This window comes from Scomber scombrus, chromosome 6 (genome assembly GCF_963691925.1).
Source record: "Scomber scombrus chromosome 6, fScoSco1.1, whole genome shotgun sequence".
Lineage (NCBI taxonomy): Eukaryota > Metazoa > Chordata > Actinopteri > Scombriformes > Scombridae > Scomber > Scomber scombrus.
Window position 1 is genome coordinate 30362981 of NC_084975.1, and position 27715 is coordinate 30390695.

At 42.1% G+C, this 27715-nt stretch overlaps 1 protein-coding gene across 1 annotated transcript; it reads left to right on the plus strand.

Annotated features, from left to right (window-relative positions):
* The first annotated feature begins 470 nt into the window (after nucleotides 1-470).
* siah1 (siah E3 ubiquitin protein ligase 1) lies at nucleotides 471-27396 on the plus strand. The gene is made up of 5 exons (XM_062420572.1): nucleotides 471-611; nucleotides 15744-15800; nucleotides 21959-22140; nucleotides 24187-24483; nucleotides 25094-27396. The coding sequence occupies exons 2-5, from the start codon at nucleotides 15791-15793 to the stop codon at nucleotides 25463-25465; spliced, it is 861 nt and encodes a 286-aa protein (XP_062276556.1). The 5' UTR covers nucleotides 471-611; nucleotides 15744-15790; the 3' UTR covers nucleotides 25466-27396.
* Nucleotides 27397-27715: the final 319 nt, after the last annotated feature.

A 27715-nucleotide genomic window follows, 5' to 3' on the forward strand; every position in this document is an offset into this window, starting at 1 on the left:
GATCATTTCTTATAAAGAAGACTTATCTCTCATTAGAAAATGTATTCATTAGTTCATGTAGATTTTGGAATATAAAGATATTTGATGAAAAAAGTCAAAAGTCTGGCGTGAGCTTAATTGGTACTGTGACACCATTTAAGCCCATGTGTGCCCCAAATAAGCCCACGTCATGATTTATTTATAAAATATAAAAAATGTTGATCTCAAAGAATTAAATATTTCCATCAGTAACTGTAATTTGATGACACATTTTTTCACAATTACTATAACAGATTGCAGCTACATTTATTTCGTAATTAAATGACGTAACGCAGTTACATGTAACTAATTACTCTCCAACACTGATAACAGGATTATAACAGGGCCAATGTACTGACAGTGCTTGCGGTGCTGCGATTCGTGCAGAGCGCGCTCCCGCGACAAACTTCAACAACTGTGCGCGCTCCGGCTGGTACTTAAAGGCTGGCGTCTCGTCTCTGTTTCAAGAGCAGTGCGAGTGTGTGTACATCGAGCTAACGAATGAAAGACGACCAAGATCGACCCTGTGTCCATCACGTCGCCGTACATTCACCCTACGTACCTGCAGGGAATTAAAGGATATTTCGTCCGAGGTAAGCCGGGTGTGCCGTGGCGAGAGAAGCATCGTATTTTCGAGTGTAACTAGTGTGTGTTGGGGGGAAAACAACAGCCCTGCTGTTAGCAGACGTTAGCTTCCTTCATTAGCGCGCTGCTAATGTTGGCTGTTGGCAGAAAAAGCTGGCTAGCCGTGCCGCTAGCTTGTTTGCTACCTTGACGTTTTAAAATGCACACTTGTTTATGTCGTGCAGTCAAATGGCATGCCTGGTGGGCAAATATTCTCGTTAACGTGCAGTGAACTGTGCATGAATAACATGAAGGTATCGGTTTCTCTGCTTGTTCACACACACTAAGCTAACGAGTCACCGATTCGGCTACAGCTAATATGCTATTGGAGCTGCTTTACGGCAAGACGAGGCCTTGTATGTCTGTAACAGTTAATGCTAGCGAGGGTACGCCGTTGTCTGCCTTGCCAGACAAGGCCATTTTGCTTTCAAAGCAGGTTAGATCAGGTCAACAGAAACCCATCGTGGCATTGTTTTGTGTAGCAGCGTTACTGCCATAACCCGGTTTAGTGACTGGTGTAGAGGAAGTGATGAGTAATGTTTACTCAAAGTACGACCTGGTGCTGCTTTCAGAGAGCCACCGTGACTGTGTGACTGCGTGTGTTTGACCTGTCTCTAAAGAGGAGGACGACTGAATGTCAGCTTTTAGCCTTGGTGAGAATTGTTCAGTTGATGGCTTACAACTGCGTTATTGAACACACATGATGGCAGCAGTAAAACAGATAGCGTTATTGTCAGCAACATGGACACCTGTAGAGGGCTTATATGTGGCTAACGCAGGTTGACGTTGGATGGATCTGTGCTGAGCATCTTTCTTCTTATGGGTTCATTACGACTGGTGTGCTCATGCAACAGAAGAAGAAAGATGCTCAGTAAGTTGTGAGGCCTGAAATGTGCAACATGCATTAGTAACTTGTAGACACCGGGGAAGTTGCTCCATTGTCATCAATGCAAAAGCTTCAAATGCTGCAGCGTTAAAGGCACAGATTGCAGCTATATGATGATGATGTTGTGTTTACATGTAAGAAAACCTTTGGCGTGTATCTGCAGCAGCGATGAGTGATGCTTTACTCAGTTGATGTGTTAAGATTATAAGTCTTTAGTTCTGACTGGAGCCACATAGGGAAATAAATGCATGTTCCAGCAGAGATGTTCACATGTCAAAAGCAAACAAACACTTCCGAAATGGGCGATTGTGGTTATTAGTCACAGGACATGGAGGTGTGCATGTTTCCTAAAGTTTTGTTGCTAAAGACTAGACATGACTATATAAGGACTTCTGTCATTAAGGGCAGCAGAGATGTGGTCACGGCTGATTCAGCCAGACAAGTACAGCTACTATAAAGTCCGACATCACATTTATTTGTCATGTAGAGCATGTGGGTCATGTTTTTGAAAGTGATTTCAGCTCATCAGTTTAAAAAAAAAAGCTAGTGGGAGGACACTGACACTTTTGATGAGTGTTGTCTTTAACAGAAATGAAAGAGTGGCACAGTTTATTTGTTTATGTTTTGGCTGTCTCCCTCGCAGCCACATGCTATTTGAACAATTTACAAGTTATCTGAAGTTACAGAGCAAAATATTAAGGCTGTCACAATTCTCCCAAGCCATGATTTGATTTTTGAATATAATATCACAATGCCACTCTGCTTTCCATTTAAACATTTAGGGATGCACAGAGTGTGAATTTCGGGGACGATACCGATTATTAAAATAAGTATATGGCCGATAAGCGTTATATACAATAGCTTTTTTTTCTTTTGGATAATGTTGTTATGTTTTGTTGTTGTTCCCTCCACAGGGAAAGAAAGGAGTCTTTTTTTTTTTTTTAACTGAATTGTTTTAAATCTTTGAATGAGCACTGTCATTGTCCAACAGCAGATAACCTGAGCATCGGCCACTGACAATGGTGATTTGTATATACCGATAGGCCAGTTTCAGTCAAAAAGGGGAATATCAGCTGACACTGATATTTGGTCGATGTATCAGTGCACCCCTATAAACCTTTGTTTTGTTTTTTCAGCGCTGATGGCTATCCCATTGTCAGCCTATTGAGTCTTGATCTGTAAGGATCAATGGATCAATAGTGTTATGCCCTGACAACTGTCATTTACATTTTCAAATTCTACTTTAAAAAGATCAAGTGTGACTTAACCACCATTGTTTTGTTTTGTTTTTTTGCTGAATGTAGCACATTAAGCCCATATGGTCAAATGTAAATAATGTCTTGAAATGTAACAATAATAACTTATTTCAGCAGTCAGTTGGAAACTTACCGTTAAACACAAATAGCTTGAGTTTCCTCACCTGCAGCAAACTAAGTCTTGCACTTATCCGACAGTCCCTACACACTTGTCTCATAGACAGCTGTACACAGTGACCAGTGTCATCAGTCCAGCTCGGAGGACGGCTTGTTGTGGCGAAGTGATGTTGTAGCTCATCGCCTACCTTACTGCGGCAGGAAAGAGACATTCTGCTTATGAGATATTTATCTGGAAAATTAGAATCTGTCAATATATTTCCAACTGGACTGTAGTGTGTAGCATAGCTGTAAACAGTAGTTTTTCTGTTAATTGGGGTGGACTCAGCAGCTGGACAGAGCGGCTAAGATTGACACTAAAATGAGAATAGCTGGTCCACCTTAAAGGTCAGTCCATCTTAAGTGAGACTGCTCAGGTTAGGCTAATCCATTGTCACTAGATTCAGAGCTAACCCCCTCACTTTTCCAGCAGTTGGGGGAGAAACAGACTTTTCTTGGTGTTGAGAAGCTGAAGCATTTATTAACTGATGCACGGCAGCCTGGATTCTACATTTACTACCAGTCTGACAACTTACAACTAACCTTTTCCTCTCCTTAGAACAGTACCTTTTCATATAGATGGAATGAGGAAAGGGAAGATGACTCAAAATAATCCCATGGTAACGTTGGCTGTTGATCATGCTTGCACAGTGTAAATCATTACCTGCCCATTGATATTAATGAAATTTTATGAGTGGCGCTCGTAATTTCGAGAATGAATATAGGGGAAACAGTGTGCTGGTAAAATCATATTCCACAAACACTGTGCAGTCAGTCAGAAGATGCCCAGGGTTTTCTGCAGAGTATTAAAGTGAAAGTGCAATGTTGTGTATATGTGGTCGGCAGAGAGCGTCGGGCTGATGTCAGCACCTCACCTGGGCCACACCTGGGGCCCGCTGCACATGACAAACCTCCCAGTGTTGGTTCAGCCCAAGCTGGGAAAACCAGTGCAAGCCTGCAGAATAGGAGAGGTAAAACGGCTTTCGATTGGCTGGAAGGTATGAGGGACAGCGCACAGTTTAAAACGCCACAAATAACAATCTGATGAAACGTTCAATATACAGAGCGAGCGAGATAAATGAGAGACATCCGTAGATAGATAGAGATGAAAGAGCAGTGGTTAGATAATTACAATGATTATAATTACAATGTGATATGCAACCTAAGTAACAACAAATATAACTGGAAACCACTGCAGAAAAATACAGATATCCAGGTATTCACATTATAGACATTACAGACACTATCACTGACTACTGCTGGTCGGGCCACAGTTTCACACATTGACCATAGATGGTGTAGCCATACACTTGGTTTTGACCTAGTTAAGAAAGACAGTGGTGCAAAAGCAGGTACTGTCTTTCCTTATTTTGCATTACTGCTATAATACAGTGACCACCAGCCTCAGCCTGGTGTAGTGTGTCTTTATACAGTTTCACTTTCTATACTGAGATAACATTAGAAGTCTTTTTTTTTTTTTTTAATGAATCATCGTAGTTCCAGTTTTCATTCATTTTAGTATATAATGGCATGAGGCAGGTGTGACTGCTTGATTAGGGGAGGGTTGATCCAATCTGTGAAGCTTGTTATTTATTTAATGTATTTTAACTAGGGCCCGACGGATACTGGATTTTTGGGGGGCGAGGCCAATACCAATTTTAGGGAGTTGAAATTCTGATATCAACATTGAACTGCATTAATCCTGCTTGTAAATCAGCCTCTGATTAGATGCCTTAAACACAAACCACAGATACTCCAGCTCCAGAGGTGTGAGCTTGTAAAACTCTCTAGAGTTTGATGTACTCTTAAGAATATACCTCGTTTATATATAAGTCATTTTGTCCTCAGTCTTGACACTTTGATTAACCAACTACATGATCCTGGACATAAATCTGAACCCTGTCTGAAGCTCAGCCACAGACTGTAGAGGAAGATGATTGTTCAGGGGGAAGGTTTACGTTGTTGGGGTCTAACAGGAGAGCGAGGGTAATGTCAGTCAACCAGTCCATCACAGTGACAGATGGGAGCTCTAATCAGGGGGAGGAGGGGGAAAAAAAGGCAAACAGCTGTGATGCTGCACTACAGGTGTGTAGCAAAACATCCTGAGCAAAATACAAATGTAAAAAAAGGCTTCTTGATTTTTGCTGACTGTGTGTAGTACAGTCAGTGTTGGTTAGATGAGCTGTTGACCTGAGGGGCTTTTAGTAAAGCTTAAGTCTGTTAGTAATGTATCCACCGGGTTATGTCATGGATAGGAAAGACTCATCCTTGTGAAATCCTCATATTCAGTAAATTGCAAATAAATAAATGAATAAATAAAAATTACAGATGGTTTCTTTCATATTTTGTGTGGTTGGATGAAAAAGTGATGTGGTTTCATGCCTAGTTGCAGTGCCACAAACTTAGTAACTAAGAAGTTTTTTATGTTTTCACCTTTGTGAGCTCATCAGTGGTTTTGGGGACAGCTGGAAAACCAAACATTATGTCTTTTTACAGTTATGTAAAAAATAAACAATAAACATTGGCTCATTTTTCCATCAGTTGCAATAACTCAAAAAACAATGACGAAATTAGTGACATTTTTGTAGCACAAAACCACAACTGTTGACATATGCAGCAACAAATACAGATGAATATGTTCTTTTAGATGTCTTTTCATTCAGCTCAGTGTTTGTGATCTTTTTCCCCATCATTTAAAATGTTGTTTACACAGAGGAAACATGCAGCCTTTTGTGTGGCGCTGGATTTCGTTGGAATCATGCAGTTAGGTTTATGTAATCACGTATGTGTGCTGACAAGGTCATTAGATGGGTTGTAATAGTGCTGTCACTCCCGCAGTATGCCGCTCGAATTAAGGTTGTACTTGATGTACTTTGTGAATATGAGACTGTCCACGTGCTTTTCTCACAGCAGCAGCAGCAGCAGGGGTGTGACTTTGGCAAGAGTGACTACATCTAATACCAATATTTGAAATGATCTCTGTGTATATTTACTGTGGGACTGATGGTGCTTTCATGCAAAATTGAATGTAGACAAGGGGTGGATAAGATGCTGTGTGTGTGTCAGGAGACCTTTTTGCTTTTCTCTGTCCTGGCACGGCATCAGTAGTACATGTCCAGTGACTATAGCTCTTCATAACCAGAATGACGTGTGTGTGTGTGTGTGTGTGTGTGTTGAGAGAGAAACATAGTGACTCATTGGCTCTGAAGCAGTGAGGTAACTCTAGATGTGTTACTAATGCCAAAGGGAGTCCCTGCTTGCTTAATGGCTCTCTTTTTGTATGTGTGTGCGCATGTGTGTGCGCATGTGTGTGTGTGTGGAGTTGGTTTTGCCTCTGTCCTGACATCTCAGCTCTGTGTGGCTTCTCCATGGTAACAAGCTGCTAAGCTGCACTGTTACTTTAGTTGTTTTCCTGTTGTGGAAAAGAGGCGGCTGCCAAGGTAAAAGAAGTTGCAACATTCCCCCCCTAAAGGAAATATTCCTCTGTTTGTTGTTGGTTATTTGAATCATTGGAGAATTCATTTGGGGACCAGGGCTGCTTACTACAAACACTCCCAGACAAATTCCAATAGTAGAAGTTTAAAAAATGTGTTTTTTATTACATATGTGGCAGTTTCTGTAGGTATAATGATGTAACCTTTTTAACGTTCATCCTAAAAATGTAATATCATCTATTTGAGTGAGTCTGGACTGTGTTCAACATCAGCTAGAGAGACAGTCATTCATGTGATTCTCCAGAGCTCCAGTCTGTGTATCAACAAGCACATCTCTACTTCTGAAGAGCTCCATCAACTGCCAAGCATTATTTATATGTGACTCTGTGCTCTGACCGAATGCATCCAAAAATATGTACCTGACACAAAGGACTACTTTCTCTTCTTATCCAAACTTTCGAATGAATTTTCACACACCCAAACAAAACAAACTCCAGGTAATAATGGCTCACATACTTGCCGATGCATTCAGTTTCCCTCTCGTTAGCTCATCCAGCTCCAAGCCAGATGGAAGAGCCTCTCATTAAAAGCGAATTGGCTCCTAACTGGCGCGTACAAAACTTCCATTGGCTCGCTCACCAGCGCATTACACAGTAGTCTAATGTTTCCCCTTGTTAACACTGATTTTTAGTTTTTTCTTTTTCTTTGGCACAAGCAGCAGCTTCTAATAAAACAAACCAGGGCTGGCTAATTAAGGGAAAAGGTGAGACGCAGACGTACCCGCTCTCCGTCCAAAATGCAGGACTCTTAATGTAACAGGAGCTTTGTTACGTAATATAGCAAATACACAGTCAGGTTGGTACATTTTTGCATTTTGATTGGCAGACTAAACAGCCAAAATGTGAGGGCAAACTAGTATGAAGGTGGTGGAATACAGTATTGCATCCACAAATCTAACTCCTTTCTAATGCCTTATCAAATATTCTTATTCTTATTATTAGCTTTTCCTTTTTCACATTAGTAGGTAGATTTTCTTTCTGTAAAATAGTTTCAAATGTTTGCTCAGTATTAGCGCTGCAACTAACGACTATTTTGATAGTCGACTAGTCATCGATTATTGAAACGATTAATCGACTAATCGGATCAGTGGTGGTTCTAGCTTGTAAGGCTCCCGGGTGAACTCCCCTTCAGCGCCATCCATATAGATCAATACATAGAAATAACCATAAATACCAAAATGATATTTAATCATGATTACAAAAAATGAAATGCAAGGAATAGAAACCATTTTTGTATAAACATAGAAGTTATTTTAATTATTAAGAATTATAACATACTGCTAATAAAAGTAAACTGCACAAATCCTCTATCACACACAAATAGAACAACACATTTATTAATCAATATTACCATCCTCCAACAGTGTCAACCAAGAGTCAAGACTAAACCAGTTCACCTTGGTGGTGTGAAGACTGATTTTACATTATTCTTAATGATTTTACTCACAACCCAGAAAAAATACAACAATGTGTCTGTGAAACTACATATTCACAGTAAGAACTATGGTTTATTTGGTGTGACTGATTTTAATTTTTGCATCATTAAGCCATACAAAATGATGGTCAACCTACTGCTGCTCATCTCCTACTTCTGACTGAGATCTCAGCAGGTAGAAGCTGTTAGTTCATAAACTAGAAGAAGGGCCACGGTGTAACTAGGTAAACTGATCCACACGGTGACATTATATCATTGACGTAAATGAGCGATAGTGTGTGTGTGTGCGCTCCGTGCGTGTGTGCGCTCCCTGCTGCCCTCGGTAAGATGCTGGCTGCCCATACTGCCACTGAATCAGATGAATTACTACAGCACCACAGTGTTATATTACGGTTTCCCAAGGATATTTGAGACAAAGATGACAATATCTGGAGCACATGTGGTGTGCGGTGTGCACAGTCTCCAGCAGGGAGAGCAGCCTCCAGTTAGCTCCGGGATTGTCACTGTCCAACACACAGAGGACGCAGCGTTGCTGAGGTGAGACAGACTGAGCACCGAGTTATTTACTTCACCTCAGAGTTGGGTTAAGTTGTTTAATGCTGCAGTGTGTGTTTTTCAGCTGCTTTGTTTGTTACTGCTGGAGTTCACCGGTCCGCAAAGCACGAAAAACACACCTGATGACGTAACCGACAATTATCGACTATTAAATTCGTCGGCGACTAACCTTGTCATCGATTTTTGACAACAACGTCGACTAATCATTGCACCCCTACTCAGTATGTACACTGGACGTGTAAAACTGAGTCCTAGTAGCTAACAGAGCAATACAGAGAGAGATATGTGTTTTGATATCAGTGAGCAACATTTTTTATAATTTCCAGAACAATATGGCTGGGCTCAAATTCATTGAATTTAATGCAACATTTGATTGGCCCACTGCCACAGCAGCTACAAACCGTCTGTGGTGGTGAAGTCGTGGTGAATCTGAGTTAGCGTGCACTTTAAGGGTCGTTGAATTAGTACTGGTATCGACATTTTTTAAACGATACCCAACCCTGGTCCTGATTCAGACCTGTTCAGCTGATTGATACGAATCAAAGTTTTAGCTGGGAGATGTGAGGTGATCAGAAATCCAGTCCAGTGGCAGTCCAGCTGTGTTTCTGAAATGAAGCATCTTTTCACCCACAGTCAGTCAGAAACACAGAGAGCACATGAACCAGACAACAGCCAAACATTTTTCAATTTTGCTGATTCAGCATTCATTAGCTACTGCTGCTTGAGCTGAAAGTGTGAAGCTGCTACCTGTGTCCTCTCTCTCTCTTTTGACACTGTCATCCAGCTTTTCTGTGCTGGTTTGACATGATGACGTCATCTAAATCTAGATGTGGCTTCCTCCTGTAGACGTAGTGTGTACAGGGGACAGGTGAAAGATGGTGAATGGACAGATCACAGGACTAATCAAAAGGCCACCTTCAAACAAAATACTTCTTTGTTTTGGTCCATGTGACGGTGACATCAGCTCAGCAGAAGCCAGACTGTAAATGGAAATGACGACAGGACTCATTTCATATGGAAATGTGTTACTTTCTCTCTTGTTTTACAACCTCCCGTCTCTGCTTTCTCCTCTTCTTCTTTCTCTCATTTCAGCTCGATGACGCTTTATCAGTTAATTCAAAACATCCACATTGTAACATGTTTTTTTTGTTTTGTTTTTTTAGGATATAAATCTCACTTTTCTTCCTCCATCCTGCTATTTCCTCCTCTTTTGTAAACCCTTGTAGGTGATGAAGTGTTTGGGGTCTGTGGTGATGGACTGCCGCCTGGTCCAGATGGCTCATTGTTGTATCTGCTAGCCCCCCCACAACCCCCTTTTAATAACACACTTTGGACATCGGCTAGTGTCACTAGCTCTGTTTTTTTTATAGCTCGCAGTGTGTTTGTGTGTGCTTTTGCTTATATTGTCTAGCCATAATGTGAACAGATGCAGCATAACGACGGTGAAGAGAATACAGCAGTGTGCCTTCTGTCTCTTCTCTAGTCATTCAGCCTGAATCCAGGAGCAGGTCAGCTGGACGAGGTGTTCTCAGACTGTTACACACAAAGTCATGATGACTACATTTTCAGTGGCGTTCCTGGCAACAGAATCAACTCTCAAAGGTTGATTACTAATTTTTTTTTTTCTTGCACGCCAGCAGTAGAGGGACATTTGTTTTCACTACTTTACAAGTCATAAAGAAGATGCTGTTTGTGTGTGTGTGTCATAACAGCCACGTATAACCTGGCTATAAAGGAAGGACTCTATGTATGCATATGTGTGTGTCCATCTCTTTTTCTTGATAACCGTTGATCCAGTGGACTTCACACTCGGTGGGTGAGCTGCTCAGGAGCCAAGTAAATGCAGCATCAAGTGCAAGCTTATTACATTCATTATAGCCTCTAATTTGTTAAGAATGATTCAGTCTGGACGGAGCATTTTTGTATTTTGTCATTTATTTTTGGGCATTTTTGGCTTTTTATGTGAACGCATGTGGCATAGAGGCTGACAGGAAACAGAGAGAGAGAGAGAGGAAGGGGAATGACATACAGCAAAGGTCACTTGCTGGATTTGAACCAGGGACACTGTGATTATGCAGCATGTACGGTAACCACTCGGTTACCAAAGTGCTACCTTTTTTTGTATTTTAACCTGCACAGCTTTTGTAGCCTTTACAGTACTAGTTAAACAGCCCAGGAAATTCGCAGACCAATTATCTGCGTTGCAAATCATCCCATATAATGCTGCCCAGCCAATCAAATCAACACATTCAAATAAGCACGCAGAGACAAGACAAAGAAATCAGAAAAGTAGTTTTACTTTATTTTAGGATGCAAATTATTTCCGAAGCTCTCTGTTGTACACTTTTATTTTGAAATGAGAAAAGAACATGTATTTACTATTACTCAGATCAGCTCTTTTTATTTTTCTATGTGTTAAATGAGCAGCTGTTTGAATGGGTACTGCTTTAATAATGACAAAAAGCTTAAGATGTATTACTCTGATATTTTTATCCCACAGTTTGATATGTTGTCTTTTACAGTAATACACTTTTCCAACGTGGGAACTTTTTGACTTTGGGACCCCGCTCTTACATTATGGTCACACACACACACACACACACAGTCCAGACCAACTCAGGCAGCTGCTTTAAACCAGTGAACCCCCCTTCCTCCGGGTGCATCATCATCACGTTTTTAGACAGCTGTATAGCATCTGTATTTCAAGCTGTCCACATGCGACCGAAAATCACCCACGATGCTTTTTTTTTTTTTTTTTTTTTTTTAAGCGTGAGACGTCTCTCTCTTTCGGCGCGCAAACAAAGCGAGGTATCACTTTCTCTCCTGCTGACAGATTCTGGCTCACACTGATATTTTGGTTTCACTTGGACCCCTTTTCCTGGCTAACTCAGTGTGTGTGTGTGTGTGTGCGTGTGTATTTTGAGATTGAGTCTATGTAAGAAAAGGAAGCAAAAGATGAGGGGGCGGCGTGAACATTTTACATACCAAGAATGAACCCATAAAGGAACGCATTGAAAGGTAAATCTGTAATTTTTTAAAATGCACCACATTCCCCAAGTTTGAACTAATTTCTCAGTTTATTGGATGTGATGCAGAGGCTGGTTAACACTGTGGCAAACTGTGTGAAAAGGGGGGGGCGGGGAGGGGGGTCAATATAAAGCATAGAAGGAAAAGAAAGTGAGGTATGGTGTCAACGAGGGCAGCTGGTGGTACAGCCTGCAGCCAGACAAGGCTGAAATCTGAGACTTGCACAACCACAGCAGTCGGGCGGAGGGAAGGAGGGAGGGAGGGAGGAGAAGGAGGGGGGGGGGCATAGAAGGAAATACAAGTGGGAGAAAGAGAGTGAAAGAGAATGTCCATTGAGAAGGGGGGAAAAAAAAGCAAAATATGCAGGGTAGAGGCAGAGAAAGCACGCAAGACGCTGTAGAAAGAGAGGGAGAGAGAGAGAGAGGGGGGAAGAAAGAAAGAAAATGGAGAAATACTGACATGAAAGATGAAGTTTATCCAGAGTGCAGTTAAAGTCTGAGTGGAAGAGAAATGATGTTTTGCGGAGTGGAAGGGGTTATGTGTTTTGGGTCGGGAGCCGCTGAAAAAGAGAGAGAGAGAGAAAGGGGAAGGGTGTGAGTGAGCATGCTCCGTTAGGGTTGACATTGGACGCCGGCTTAGCTGCTCGCCGTCTCTCACACACACACACACACACAAACACACCCAGCAGCGACACCTACCACACTCCAGGGGGACAGAGAGGAGGAAGAACACAGCTCGAATAAAAGGACTCAAAGGAAGGAAGAGAGAGGAGAGAAAAAAAGTCAAGACAGGGAGAGAGACTTTTTTTTGCTTGGAATCTTTCTCTCTCAAGCTTGCAGCCTTCTCTTCTTCTGCCGGGAACCCAAGAGAAAGCCGGGCTTTGTTTTTCAAACAGCAAAGGATTATTAATCTGGCAACTTTTCTTTCTTTTACACTTTCTCTTGTTTTGTTTGTTTCTTTATTCAGAGAAAGCAGCCCTCGTATTTAGCTGTGGGAATTGTGCTTTTTTTGTTGTTGTTTTTTGAGCTGCGAACCTGCACATTTTCGGATATACCTTGCAGTGATGCAACGCCAAACTCCCCGGTCCCCTGAAGATCTGGCACCATGAAAGTGGGAACCCGTAAAAGGATAACTAATCCAATTTGGAGGGAAATCTACAGTGACTTGGCTTATCTGTCTCGTGTTGCCTTCACGTCCCGGTGGCTTGACTGGGAGCAGCCAAGGGAGTGGCAGATTGACCACACGCTGACAGACTGCTCACAGACTTTTTTAGAGTAACACAAAGTGAGTGTGTGAGTCTGTTTTAGTGCTGCCGAAAAAGCAACCAGCGTGGCGTTCCTGCTTTTAGAGTTCAGTTTGCTGCCTGATCGGCAGGTTTGATGGACGCCTGCTTCACCGGGTGACATTGGAGTTTGATATTTTTGTAGTCCCCCCCACCCTCCGCCCCCCTCGTGGGCTGTTTATGCTCTTAAGGACCTCCATTCGCCCTTGTGTCAGGACACAGCCCTCAGTCTTTCCTAACAACTCCTGCCCCCCCACGGGAACCCTCATGAGCTCTCACGTCTCCTTAACGGGGGATCGGGAGAAGGAAACCCGAGCAGCCTCCACTGCGCGACGTGTTTAGGAAGCCAACGGAGGTGACATCAGCGTGCGGTTTCCATGGAGAAGGCCCGAGAAACATGGCGGTGGCGGGGGGCTGCGTGAACGCTCTGCCCCCATGTCTCTGGTCCAAGTGAAATCGAAGCCGGCTAGCGTAGCGCTGCATGCTCCACCCTGGAACTCCCTGTTCAGACTCTTCTCGTGCGTAGCGTCACGGAGCGCACACAGGCCTGAAGGTGAAGAACGAAGGGTTAAAGTTGGGAGACTAGTTCTTATCGGCCTTGTGTGTGTGTGTTGTTGCAGCTGCTTCCAAAGTGTAAAATGTGTTCCTGTGCTCACTCCATTTGTAGTTTTTCGTTTTGTTTTTTTTTGGCAGATTTGATAAATGAATACTTTGTGTGCAAGCAAGCAGGAGCGTACACACTGTATGTATGCTGTGATATAAAAATACATTTGTGTGTGTGGGTGAGTACAGAAGACTCTTTAAGAAAAGCCTCTACATTGTCAATTGTATGTGGCGTTATAGTGTGTGTATGTATGTGTCTGTGACTAAGAAAAGAGTGGGACATGAGTTTAGAACAAAGAATGGTATGCTTGTGTTGAAGCCTGGCTTGTTTTCTGCCTCCCCCTCTTACTCGTGCCTCGTTCATTTATCTCTCTCTCATGTCTGCTATCATATCCTCTTTTCTCTCTCTATTTTCCTCCCACTTGGTTTCTACCATCACTTGTTTCTCTCTGTCCTTGCTGCCTCTGTCTCTCTCCCCCCTTTTTTTGGTCTACCATCAGCACAGCAAACAACTAGCATCTCAATATTTGTCTCTCTTGTACCAATTTCGCACTTATTTGCAGTACAGAGGAGTCATTTGTAGTGTGTGTTTGTGTGAGACTGAAGTCGGTGCTCGCTGCGAATCACTCGGACATCATTTTTCATGATAAAATGCCAACATTTACACATTTTTGAATCCGTGTTTGGTTCAGGTAGATTGACGTTGGCTCCCTGGAGCTCTGATTCTTCTCCATGTGTGAGTTTTAAACAGATTCCCTCTTCTTAATATATCCGTGAGTTGATAAACATCAGATCCATGTCAGCGCTTGACGAGCAGAAACATGGACGCATCCGAATCCATCTCACTGTCCCCTCAGGACGGATGCTTTCATGCACACTGTTCCATTAGACTAACAGTGAGCCTATCTTTACATGCACTCAATAATCAAATCAGGAGCAGTGATCAGAGAGAGGCAGCTATCCAATGAAGATGTTTAGAAACATAATTCAAGACAGGAAGCAACACTAGGTAATAACATGTTTATAATATCCTGTATGTATCCCTGTACATATGTCAACTAGGGGTTGTGCATCTCTCCAATGTAAGAAGATGAGATAGATATCTAGATACATGGGGTACGATACGATTCAGGGGCGATACATTTGAATATGGAATGATTTGGTTCAATTCAGTACAATGAGAAAAGACATCCCTTGTCTCATTTTGTAATGTCGTAAGTGCTTGAGCCAATACAAGAAAGTTAATGCAACAGTAACAGTTAGCCGGTTTTTCCATGTTTCCATGTGTTGAGATTATTCGTGCTACAGCTGAACTTCAGTGCTGTTACACTCCTTAGATGCTGCAGTATTTGATCTAATGTCCTGTTCCTCTTCTAAAATCCAAGTCTCTTCTAAACTTTGGATTTCAGACTTGAAAGTGTATTATAAATCCAATTCATGACTTTGTAATCGGGCCACCAGCTGGTTCATGCTACATTTCGACCGATCCAGGGGTCCGTGTATCGATTCACTCGCATCTTTTGAATTAAAACCAGTTTCAAGTTCATATTGGTTATTTGTTACACCCCCAATGTCAACATTTTTCAATGGTTCAGATGATTGATTTCTACCCGTAACACTCCTCAATTAACAGTTGGATGGACACACACACTTGCTTGGTGCAGTTGTTACAGTTGTTTTAATGAATACATTTAAAATGTCTGTCCACCTGCAAAAACAATCCACCAAACACCCCCTGCTTTCATAGCACAGCTTGTTTATGTTGCTTACAGAATGTAGTGTAAAGTGTAAAAATCTGTAGTATTTGGATTAAGCAGTGAGACGTGAGAAGAGCTTCCTCACGTTACCGCCACGGTCACATGATTCATTTGTGTTACATGTAAACTGTGCAGTGTTTGTTGGGGTTTTTTTGGTCTTTTTAATCTTAATAACTGAGGAATGTAACACCACTTCTCTCATTTAATCCTTCCACTACTACAGACTGAGTTAAAACGTGATCTCATACTGCCGACTATGCAAACAATGAAGGGACTAGATTCAGAAGTTTACTGTACTGAGAACATTAGAACCACTTCAAACCTGGTCTCGGTTGTTCACTTTAAATAATGACTCAGTGTGTGTGTGTGTGTTAACAGCTTCTCTGCAGCAGGAAGAGTGTGCAGAGACTGTGACAGTGGTTCATAGTGTGTGAGAGAGAGAGAGAGAGAGAGAAAGAAGCAGCATCAGACATGACATGATATATGAAAGTCAGACTGAGGTTTTGTCAGGGCAGTGGCACTTCCTTTAAAAAAAACAACAATCCACTGTGAGCCACGGACCGATGAGGATTATCAATCTACTGTTTTATCTGCAACTCTTATCAGGCGATGTTTGTTCACCATCTCTTTTTGTTTTTCTTCTCTTTTCAGAGGTCCCCACATTTCAAGAGAAGACGAAAGCCTTATTTGGAAATCTTATGGACGAAGGTGGGGAATTTATGTTTCTGTTAAGTGTTCTTACCCCAACCCCCCCCAACCCACCCACCCCTTCTCTTTTGACCTGTCTCTTTGGCCATCTACAGCTGTGTGCTACCTAACAATTACAGCAACCTTCTCAGTTGACCCTTTCACCCTCTGTCTGCCTGTCTGTCTGTCTGTCTGTCTGTCTGTCTGTCTGTCTGTGTCTGCTGAAGGTTGGTGGTCTGAGCTGTTTCCTGTTTGTGGATTTACATCTGACTTATTAGTTTTGCTCCCTATTAAACTGTCACCATTATTCCCTCCACCTCCTTGACCTGGAGCAGTATGTGCACATCACCCTCTATCTCTATATCTAGCTATCAGACTCACTTACTACTTCTGTCTCATCGGCTGTTCTGAACAGTGCTTTCATTTCTCTCTCACACTCCTTGTATCTTGTAGCTGAATGTATAATGTAAGGGTCTTTTTGGAAGTAACCTTGTCTTCAGTGTCTACACTATAAACACTAAACACTAAACACCGAAGCCTTTTCTAAGCCACCTGCTGTCAACAAAAAGGGGCGCTGGGCCTCGCTTGTTCATTTTTTCTATCTTTTTTTTTTTTTCTATAATCTTGGCTGTGTCACTTGGAAACCCCCCGCCCCCCCAAATATACCAGCTGAACAGTTGATATGTTTATACCCTCGCATAAGGCTCTCTTTAGCCGGGCATGTTGCTACTTGTTGTAAACGTACGTGCGGCCGACTTGCTGCTGTTATCCAGCTGACATTTGTTTCAGACATAGGTAACGGTACAGCAGGGGGAAAAAGATGGTAACATTTCAGCCCTATTTTGAAAAATTCTCATTGGCCAAAATATGATTGTAACAGTTTATTAGGTTAATTGTGCTGCAGTGAAAAAGGAAAACAAGTTGTTCTGTTTGTTGCAGGGACTTCAGAACAGCTGCTGATAGATGTTGAACGCTGCTCTAACTGTATATAAACTAGCTCCACCTCCAGCAGCTACAACAGTAACATGCTGCTCTAACTCTGATGCTTCACTATTAATAATCTAATGATGTCATATATAATAATATATCAGTCAGAGGGACCAAACCACTACTTTTACTGTAATACTGCATACTACATCACTCATAATACTGCAGTACTTTTACTGTAATACTGCATACTACATCACTCATAATACTGCAGTACTTTTACTGTAATACTGCATACTACATCACTCATAATACTGCAGTACTTTTACTGTAATGTTACATCAGCCAATCACAGGGAGGGGACGAGGGTGATTGACACAGAGAGGGAAGGTGGAGGTGGCGGGTTAGACACAGTATGGTTTCACCATGGAGATAGCTGAGCATATTTTTATAACAGTGTTGGCTTCGGTCAGTGTTACGGGTCTCCTGTTTGTCATCCCGACAGCAGCAACACAACAGGGTAACCGGGGGCAACCAGGCTCAGCTAAGGCGTCTAGCACACATCCACAAGCGTGTTTACAGCTAAGTGGTGTATCGAACAGTTTTGCGAGGAATACACGCACCATTACACCCTCAGTTAGAGGCCCCACTGAAATCCCTGTTCTACTAATGGAAATGATTCAGCATGGGTTTTTTTTTTTTCTTAAAGCTTTGGATGCTATTACAGCCATTTCTGCCACAGCCCTGCCCTGCCATATCAGCGACAGTTTGGGGGCGCCCCAAATCCCAAGAGGCTGTTTGTGTATAGCTTGGCCAGTCAGAAGCAATGTGTTAATCACATCAATCACAAATGAGCTGGCTTTTTCAAAGATTGCTGCTCACTTGAAGAGAAGCAGCGACAGATCTTCTCCTCCTGCCAGAATTCACATGATAAGTTTACATTCTAACATTTACACCCATAGATAGATATGATAGATAGATAGATAGATTGAAGTCGTACAGTAGCGTTCAAACAAAAACACTGGCTGCACTCATACTGGGACTGGGTGCGGCAACTCAACAGTTTCTCAGCTGTGAGACTACAAAACTTGCTCCCCTTCTCTGGCCTCCTGGTCGAGGTCCAGCGTTGATCTATTTCAGTGAAGTATGTTTAGCCATACAGTGATTCTGCTGACTGAGCTGCACTCACTATTCATGTTATATTAACTGCAGCCCCATTATTCACTTAAAGCCACTGTCAGCGTCTTCTGGAAGCTTTTAGACCTGAAATGAAGAAGTCGTCATCATCATCATCATGACACCGGTTAGAAATGAGGATGATGATGTTTCTTTGTCTGACTTCCACTGACTCCCATCATATGAAGCAGTCACTACAGTGTTTCTCTTGTTTGACAGCAGAACCAATCAGCCACACCCAAACCACACTAACTTCCTCAGGACACACACGCACACACACAGCTGGCAGATTTCCTTCACACATCACCACTCATATACTGCAACTAGACATTTAAAACATCAGCTGCTCTTTTCTAACAACCGTCACGTAAAGTTTCGTTTCTTTTTCTCTACCCATGGTTTGAGTTGTTGCTGAGCTCGCTGAAATGAAAAACCAGACACAAATAACAGTAGGCAAGTTTCCAACTAGAGCTGCGAAGACAAGAAAATGAATCAGCAGCCGTTTCGAGACGGGATTCATCGTTCAGTCATTTTTTCAAACAAAAAAAATGCCACAAATTAAAGGCTTTCATGCTCTTAGATGTGACGATTTGTTGGTTTTCTTGGGACTCGCATGATGGTAAAGTGAATATTTAGTGGTTGTGGACTGTTGGTAGTGATGATGTCACCTTGTGCTCTAGTATATTGTGATGGGCACCTGTCATTTCTCACTGTTTTCTGATGGTTTACACACCAATGATTAGTAGATTAATCAAGAAAAAAATGAGCAAATTAATCGGTAATAGAAAATAAATATTAAAACAATACTTTAAATAAAGGAGTATTAATACTCTCCTGAAACTGCTGTGTGTCATCGTCCTCCAGCTGTATTCGCCATGTTAGTTATCGTCTCTACAAAGCTACTCTATGTTAGCAAATTCCAGGCTCGCATACTAGCTGATAGTGACCCTGGCCTTGGCCTAGCCTAATGTCCCGAGCTAATTTGGTCCCGCTGCTCTTAGTGCCGCTGTTAGCATGTTGCCCAGCTAAGAAGGGCTATTAATAGCTGCAAAGGCATTATCTCCATCACAGCAGATGTTTAGCAGGCAAGGCAGGCGCAGTGACAGCTAGCTAATACTATCTCTCATTAGATGATTTTTTTTTTTTTTTTTTTTTTTAACTTGTGCAGTTGGCATGCGCGCGTGCAGAGGAGCTTTACAACCATGCACATGCACTTACAGAAGCTGCCCTTCTGGCCAGCCGCCCTGCCAGACACAAGAAGGAAGCTTACACAAGCACTGCAACCAACACTTCTATCTAACATCATCCTGCACTCAGTTACCAAGAGGAGAGACCCCCGAAACATGCTGGGCTTGGTCAAAAAAATGTCAGGAATTCACTAAAAGTAAAAAAAAAAAAAAAAAAATCTCTAGGAGTACTGGGATTAATTACTTTTTTAGCTGTTTTTTTTTGTTTTTTGAAAGGTGAACTGTTGATAATAGAGGAGGGAGGCAGAAATCAGCATAAGGGTTTAAAAAAGGCACATTTCCCTCTTTATAAATTAATACATTTAATATGTTTAGAGTGAAAAAAGTGTGAGGGAAGGGTTCAGAAGACCACCTGTGATTCTCTCTGACTCCCATCAGCCAAGTATTTTCTAACACCTCTAAATTGCGGTGGACTACTGCCAAATGATCCCGCTCCGTTAGGCAAATCCAGCAGCTGGGACTAAAGATTTGGCAGCTTTTTTTTTTGTCTCTCTCTCTGGCTGAAGGGTGTTAAAAATGACCAGCTGTTTTGGGCTGTCTACTTATCACCGTCCTGTATCACCACCTCGTTCTCTTCTCTTGTCTTCTACTTCCCACACACACACTGTACTATACTTTTTTCCCTCCTCTCTGCATTTTCTCCTCCCTTTGCTCCGGGTGTCCCCGCTCTGCCTCCGTCTGTGGGCAGCTCTATAAAAAGGATGAGCTATGCCAGCTTGCCTGAGCTCTGCGTCCACTCGTCCACTTTTTTTTCTTTTCTTTTTTCTGTTAAGTCATCCGTTTTTCATGTTCTTATTCAGGGTTTTTTTCTTTAAAAAAAAAAAGAAATCCACCCAGCCCCTCCGTCCACCTCTGTACTTCACTCCTGCCTCATTCTTTTTCTTTTTTTCTATCCTGTTCTCCACCCTCTCTCTATCATTCCCTCCTACCTTTCATCTCCAATAGCTCCTTTTTTTTCTCAGCACATATCTATCCTCCTGCCCATCACTTCTCCTCTCCTCCTCTTCAACCCCTTCTCTTTTTTTCACTCTGCTCCACAGGCCATCCCATACTTAACCACAAACCTGTTACCAAGGCAACCGCTCAGCATGATAGGAAACAGCAGCTCTGCGCGCAAACACACACACACACACACACACACACACACACACACACACACACACACACACACACATCTGAGTTCACTTTACTGTCTGGTCGTTCTTTTTTTATATATATGTGATGACGAAGAAAATGAGAGCGGCTCTGACTTGTTGCCGGGACAGTAATAGATCTGTTGTACACAGAGAGACTACAGATATGTTTTCTACACTTTTTCTTTCTTTTTCTTTTTCTTTTTTTCCAATTGAAGATACTGTTAAAGTCCTGTAGAGATCATATATTCCTCTTATTTGTCAGAAGCACAAATTGACTGTAGTTCCAGGCGCTTTGTAGCTTCCAGTAGTGATGCATATTAAGTGTGGGAGGACGACTACAGAGTTCGGACAAGTGGCCAACTGCACTAATGACTTGTGTAAGACAGTAAAGCTGTTTGGTATTATTTGATAATTGATCTTTACACACACAGCAGATCTATGAAGGATGTAAACACATTGTCTCATTCCACATTGAGTCACAGACGCTTTGAAAGCAGTTAAAGTGTCAGAGCAGCATCGTCGCTGTTTACAACAAACATGATCTACTTAGGAATAGATGAGCTCACTCATGTGCCCACATGTCATGGACGTTGACTAGTGCATAAACATACAGAGAGAAGTTTGTTCACCTGCTAGTCTCACTGCTTTGAAAACAACTTAGGCAAGGCGAGGCAAATATATTTGTATAGCACATTTCAACAACAAGGCAATTCAGTGCTTTACATACAACATAAAATGCAAGGCAGGATATAAAAGCAACAAAAGACATAAAAATATAATAAAAAGTGTTAAATTGGAATTAAAACGGAGCTAAAATAGAGTAAGATAATCAGATTGATTGCATATAGTTTGGTTAGTGAGTATGGGAGATTTTTTACACTGATTTTTTACAAATAAAATGAGCTAGTGAATATTTAGACAGATGAGGAATGATAGTTTGGGTGGCTCTAGGCCTGGGTGATATGTTTAAAATCTCATATCAATATAGCTAATTTCATATCCCGATAAGGATATCCTAATATAGCCCCCCTAACCCTAACCCACTATCTGTCCATCCTACTCTGGTAGCCTTTTATCGCACTTACAGTAACTTGTCTTTCTCAGCAGGGGTGGGGCTGAGCCTCTGTGTGCAGCAGAGACACAGACAGCAGTGGAACATTGTTGACAGCTTAACTCAGTAATTTAACAATGTAATCCACCCGAAAGAAGACTCCAAATGAAAAACATATTGCTGTAAAGAGTGTGAATAAACTACATCAATATAAATGATCACATCTTATCCTTTCATCTGGTTTGAAAATATAGCCAAATATCTTATCAATTCTATATACTGCACAGCCTTTCACCAGGGTAAGAAAAACAAATCATGAGGTAATCAGTCTGAGCAGGATTGAGCATGTTGTGTCTCTGTGTGCCTATCATCCTCATCTCTTTTTAGTGGATTGGCCCTCAGCTTTGATGTAGAGGTGTGAGAGGTATACAGCCAGAGACCTAGCAGTCTTTACTCATAGATATGCAGCGGGTAAGTAAGACGAGTTACAAGGAAAAGGACTCGTCTGGAAAATCATCCACACTTGTCTCTGATACGAAGACTTGAGCAACACATGACCTCGCTGACAGCTTTATCATGCCCCTCTCACCCCGTCTCTCTCTCTTTCTCTCCTTCTCTCTCCCACTCTCTTATTTGTACCAGAAATGAGTCGCCAGACTGCCACCGCGCTGCCCACAGGAACCTCCAAATGCCCCCCCTCCCAGCGCGTGCCCACCCTGTCAGGCACCACCGCCTCCAACAGTGACCTGGCCAGCCTGTTCGAGTGTCCTGTCTGCTTCGATTATGTCCTACCCCCCATCCTGCAATGCCAGTCGGGACACCTGGTATGTACAGTAACCCAGTCCACTTTATTGGATGCACTAATTCTGATATGTGAGCTTCAGTGTCCTGTTGAATGAAAAACTTTCAAAGTGAAAAAGTTTTGTGTGGGTGTGTTGGAGACATAATGCACATATTAAATGTGTAAACATTGTTCTAGAGTTTTCCCCATGGGAGAGAACAGTCTTATTACTGAGCTCAACAGTACCTTCAGAGATCACTGTTTAATTGATGTAATAAAGTTGATTATATAATGAGTATTATACATTAGTATTCACTCATTAATGTTTAACAAACATAACATAACTAATCTACTTCCCAGTTAAACATCTATTTCTACATCAATATACATTTGCCATTGTTGTGTTTTCCACTAATCAGTAGGAACTATTTTATGTGAAGCTTTTTTTTAACCACTATTTCTAATTTGTCTCACTCAGTATTAACTATTTATCTTTTTTTTTTTTTTACTTTTCCCATTAAATCCATTAAAATGAATGTGATTTGTGTCATTTTATCTAATGTATAATAGTGTATAACATGGTTAAAAATAGTGTCCCGTGTGCGCATTACTATACTGTACTATACTATACTTGTACTATACTCATACTGTATTATAGTATTACTATACTATACTTGTACTATAATAATACTACACTGTACTATACTATACTTATACTGTATTATAGTAATATTAAACTATACTATACTTGTACTATAGTAATACTACACTGTACTATACTATACTTGTACTATACTCATACTGTATTATAGTAATGCTATACTATATTTGTACTATAGTAATACTATACTGTACTGTACTATACTTTTACTATACTTATATTTTACTAATACTATACTTGTACTGTACTATACTATACTTGTACTATACTTATACTGTACTATACTATACTAATACTATACTAGTACTTTACTTTTACTATACTATACTAATTGCGCTTTTCCACTATACAGTTCTAGCACTACTCGGCTCGACTCAGTACGGTTCCAGGAACCTTTTCCATTACAAAAAAGTACCTACTCAACGTAGGCAGGGTCGTCATAGCACGGCTCCACGAAACTGCCCTGACTTCGTTTTATACGCGACACAAAAACATAAACAATGGAGGACATTGAGGCAGTGGTGTGCTTGCTGCTGTATGTTGCTTTCTGTCACACACAAAGCAAGAAAATTGAGCCGTATATCTGTAACTATGGTTGTAACGCTGCTGCCGGTATTTAAAAATGTCGGGTTTGATTCTTGCGTGGGACGGATCATGACTCTTCCAGCGACAACTCTTCTGACCAATCAGTGGCCGGCAGTCTGTTGATGTCACATTTTAGTATCGGCTCGGCTCGCTTGGAACCTCACCAGAGCAGGTACTAAAAAAGTACCAGGTACCAGGTACTATCCCTAGTGGAAACGCAAAAAAAAAACGAGGCGAGTCGTGCTGGAACTGTGTAGTGGAAAAGCGCCATAATACTATCTTGTACTATACTTATACTGTACTATAGTAATACTATACTATATTTGTACTATAGCAATACTATAATGTACTATACTTTTACTATACTGTACTATACTATACTTATACTATACTACACCTGTACTATACTTATACTATACTTGTACTATACAATACTAACACTATACTTGCACTATACTATACTTGTACTATACAATACTAATACTATACTAGTACTATACTGTACTATATTAATACTATACTAATCTTGTACTGTGCTATACTTGTACTATACTTTTACTGTACTAATACTATACTATACTTGTGCTATACCTATATTATACTTGTACTATACTTATACAGTATTGTATTTCCTGGTGCTTATATGTGTGCATATATATACGTATACTATACATACATACGTATGTATCTCCTTTATTTAAACAGGTAAAAGTCATTTTAATGTTCTAAACAAGGTGAAGGACAAAAAATCCAGTTATGATGCATAAACCCATTTCACACATTGCTCAACCCTGATGACATTTCAGAAAAACGCTGACTTGTCTTTTGTGACCCCCCCCCCAGGTATGCTCCAACTGTCGGCCCAAACTTACCTGTTGCCCCACCTGCCGAGGCCCCCTGGGCTCCATCAGGAACCTGGCCATGGAGAAGGTGGCCAACTCTGTCCTCTTCCCCTGCAAGTACGCCTCATCGGGCTGCGAAGTCACCCTGCCTCACACCGACAAGACGGAGCACGAAGAGCTGTGCGAGTTCCGGCCGTACTCCTGCCCCTGCCCCGGAGCCTCCTGCAAGTGGCAGGGCTCTCTGGACGCCGTCATGCCTCACCTGATGCACCAGCACAAGTCCATCACCACGCTGCAGGTCAGACTCCCTCTCCCTCCGTCTATCCGTGCACCACAAATGAGTTTCGGGTGATAAATAATCCCAGAGGGGGGGAATTGTCTGACTGAATGAGCAGAGTTAGAAACACAAGCTTTCACACAAGCATGCAGCTCCACTAAAGCTACAGTGCATTCTATTTAGATGGTGCAGATGTTGTCATTTACCCTGCTGTAACAAGGCACAGTTCACCTGATATTTCCACTATCTGATCACATTTCTTCTGTTATAAATGCATGATATCATATTACAGATGACCAACTTTCTTCACTCGTCTTTCAATTAGCCTTTTCATAACATCAACACCCAAAAAACTACAAAATGCTTCCACTGTAATTTTCCTTTTTTTTTTTTCAAAGTTCAATAACAGCATCTTCACTCTGCAGAAATGAGTCTGTGCTTCACTTTAATCTCTCACCTCGTGCCAAGAATGATCGTAATTCTTCACTAAATTACATCCAGCACCACCAACAACTCCTGCACCATATATTCTGTTTATACTCTACAACATCCTAGATATGTCACTGTGCATGTATCCTATTATCATATGGAAGCTTTAAGAAATGATGACTGAAGCTGCGTCTCTTTTTAGGGGGAGGACATCGTGTTCCTGGCCACAGACATCAACCTGCCGGGCGCCGTGGACTGGGTAATGATGCAGTCGTGCTTCGGCTTCCACTTCATGCTGGTGCTGGAGAAGCAGGAGAAGTACGACGGCCACCAGCAGTTCTTCGCCATCGTGCAGCTCATTGGGACTCGCAAGCAGGCCGAGAACTTCGCGTACCGGCTGGAGCTGAACGGCCACCGGCGCCGCCTGACCTGGGAAGCCACGCCGCGCTCCATCCACGAGGGCATCGCCACGGCCATCATGAACAGCGACTGCCTGGTGTTCGACACGTCCATCGCACAGCTGTTCGCCGAGAACGGCAACCTGGGCATCAACGTCACCATCTCCATGTGCTAAGAACTTCGAGAGAAAGAAGGGGGTCAACAACAACAACAACATTAAAAAAAAAAGTTACAGATTGTTTCCCAGTGGGGGGAGGCGAAGGGGGGAGGGGGGTGCATTTTAAGAGTGCGGGGGGGGGGGGAGGAGGGGTCAAATCAGTTGTGACCTCACAGCGCCCTCTCTCTCTGTCTCTCTCTCTGCCTCACCCCCTTGAGATAGACTTTGACGTGGAACTCGGACTGTCTGATGGGGCAGCCGTTGGAGGCCCAGGGGGTGGGTGGGATGGATGATGGATGGATGATTGGATGGATGGATGGAGACAGATGAGTGGAGGAATGGAGAATAAAAAAAAAAAACACAAGGACATAACTGTAGTGATGGCTATAGCCTTATAAACACACACATATATATATAAACATATATATGTGAGACACGTGCACGCTCACGCCGTCTCGCCCTCTCTCTCTTCGGTCATAAACACGGACACAAAGTGACAAGCTGTTCAGTCAAACTCTCTCGTCTCTTTGTCAGCGTCTCTTCTCAGTGACTACCCCCCCCCCCTCCCCTCACCACTCCTGCTTCTTCTCACTCTTATTTCATTTTTTTTTTTTTTGTTGTCTCTCTCTCTCTTTCAAACCTCGTCTTTCACCCTGAGACATTTCAGACACTACAGGTCTCCAGTCTTTACTCCCACCGAGACGCTAGAGGCTGGTCAGCGGAGCAGCTCTGTGAACCTGACAGCTACACACACCGAGGAAGACTCAAGCTATGTATTTCAACCACGGACTCTTGGTCAGTGCTAGGCAGTTAGCCAGCTATCTAGCCCCCCCCCCCATATCCTTGCCCCTACACACAGACACACCTCCTCCTCCTCCTTTTTGTTTCACCTCAGCAGCACCTGCTGGATCAAACGGTTCACACACGCATCTCCGACACCTGCAGGGGTGCGACGGCTCAAACTGGACCCCAGAGCCTCATGAAGTTGTTTTTTTTACTTTTTTTTTTTTTTTACCTCCCTCAGACTCCGGTATTTATTTTCACCTGTGACCGACATGGCTATGGATTTCTTTTTTTCGGTCAAGAAGTGGCGACATCGGCGGAGTTCTGACACGCACACAAAAACACACCCACAGACACACACACACACACACACACCTGTTGTATATGTTTCAGACTGCGTGTGCACAGGTGGATGAAATGTGCGTGTGATGGAGAAACGGAGGGGTCTGTTTGTTTTGTTTTCTTCTGTTTGTTTGTGAGGAAGAAGGAAAAACACTGCATTTCAGTCGAGTCAAAGTTTTTTCTTTCCGGGTTTATGCTTCAATTTGTCTCGTTTCTTGTTAATTATTGTAGTTGTCTTCTACTTTTTTTGTATGAGAGAGAAGAACTCTGGTGTGTGTGTGTGCGTGCACGTGTGTATGTGTGTGTGTGAGGGATGAACATCACACATGGCAAGAAGCCTGCTCACTCCCCCCCCCCCCCCCCCCCCCCCCCCCCGCTCTCACTCTACTCTGCCTCCATCTCGTTCTGTCTGCCAGCGTCGGCCTCAACCACTGATTGACTGATCAACCCAAACAGGAATGAGGGACAGTTTCTACCGTTACAATGTTGCTATTGTTATTATTAAATGGAGATTATCATAATTATCATTTTTTGTAATGACTTTTAAAAAGCAAAAATTAAAAAGGCAGTTGTAAAACTCGTGGCTAAACTTCAGTGTTTGTAGATAAAAAGCAAGTTGTATTGTTCTTATGAAAAGTTTGTTCCACCTCCCCCCCCTCCCCTCGAGTTGGATTGTTTTTCCCTCATCTATTTGTCTCTGTCCTCTTTTGTTTGTGTGGTAAGTCTCTCTCTTTTTTTTTCTTTTTTTGTCTATGAGGAGGGAGGGAGGTGAAGCCAATCATCTCTCCCTTCCTCTTCATGTGGAGTCTCAGTAATGTTGCTGCTCTCCCTCAACTTCTTGACTTTTTTTCTGTTTAATTTGTCATTAAATAAATCTATCTTTTACATACTTGGGGCCTTTTCTCCTTTTTCTTTTTAATTCTAGACCTGAGATCCTGATCACTGCTGGATTTTTTTTTTTTTTAATTCCACTTCTGGCCAGTATTTAGAAATTTAAAGAACTGTTGTTTTTAATATATTTTTATATTTGAAAATATGCATATTGAAATCTCAACTCAAAGTCTATTAAGTAGCAATTCTGGAGCTTTTACCATATTACATTGATCTTCCTCAGCAGGATGGGAGTTTAACCAATATTTGTAA

What these genes read in the sequence shown, in the direction of transcription:
- siah1 (XM_062420572.1), top strand. An exon ending in AATGCCAGTCGGGACACCTG is followed by an intron (nt 22,141 to 24,186) that starts GTATGTACAGTA and finishes CCCCCCCCCCAG; the next exon opens with GTATGCTCCAACTGTCGGCC. An exon ending in AGTCCATCACCACGCTGCAG is followed by an intron (nt 24,484 to 25,093) that starts GTCAGACTCCCT and finishes GTCTCTTTTTAG; the next exon opens with GGGGAGGACATCGTGTTCCT.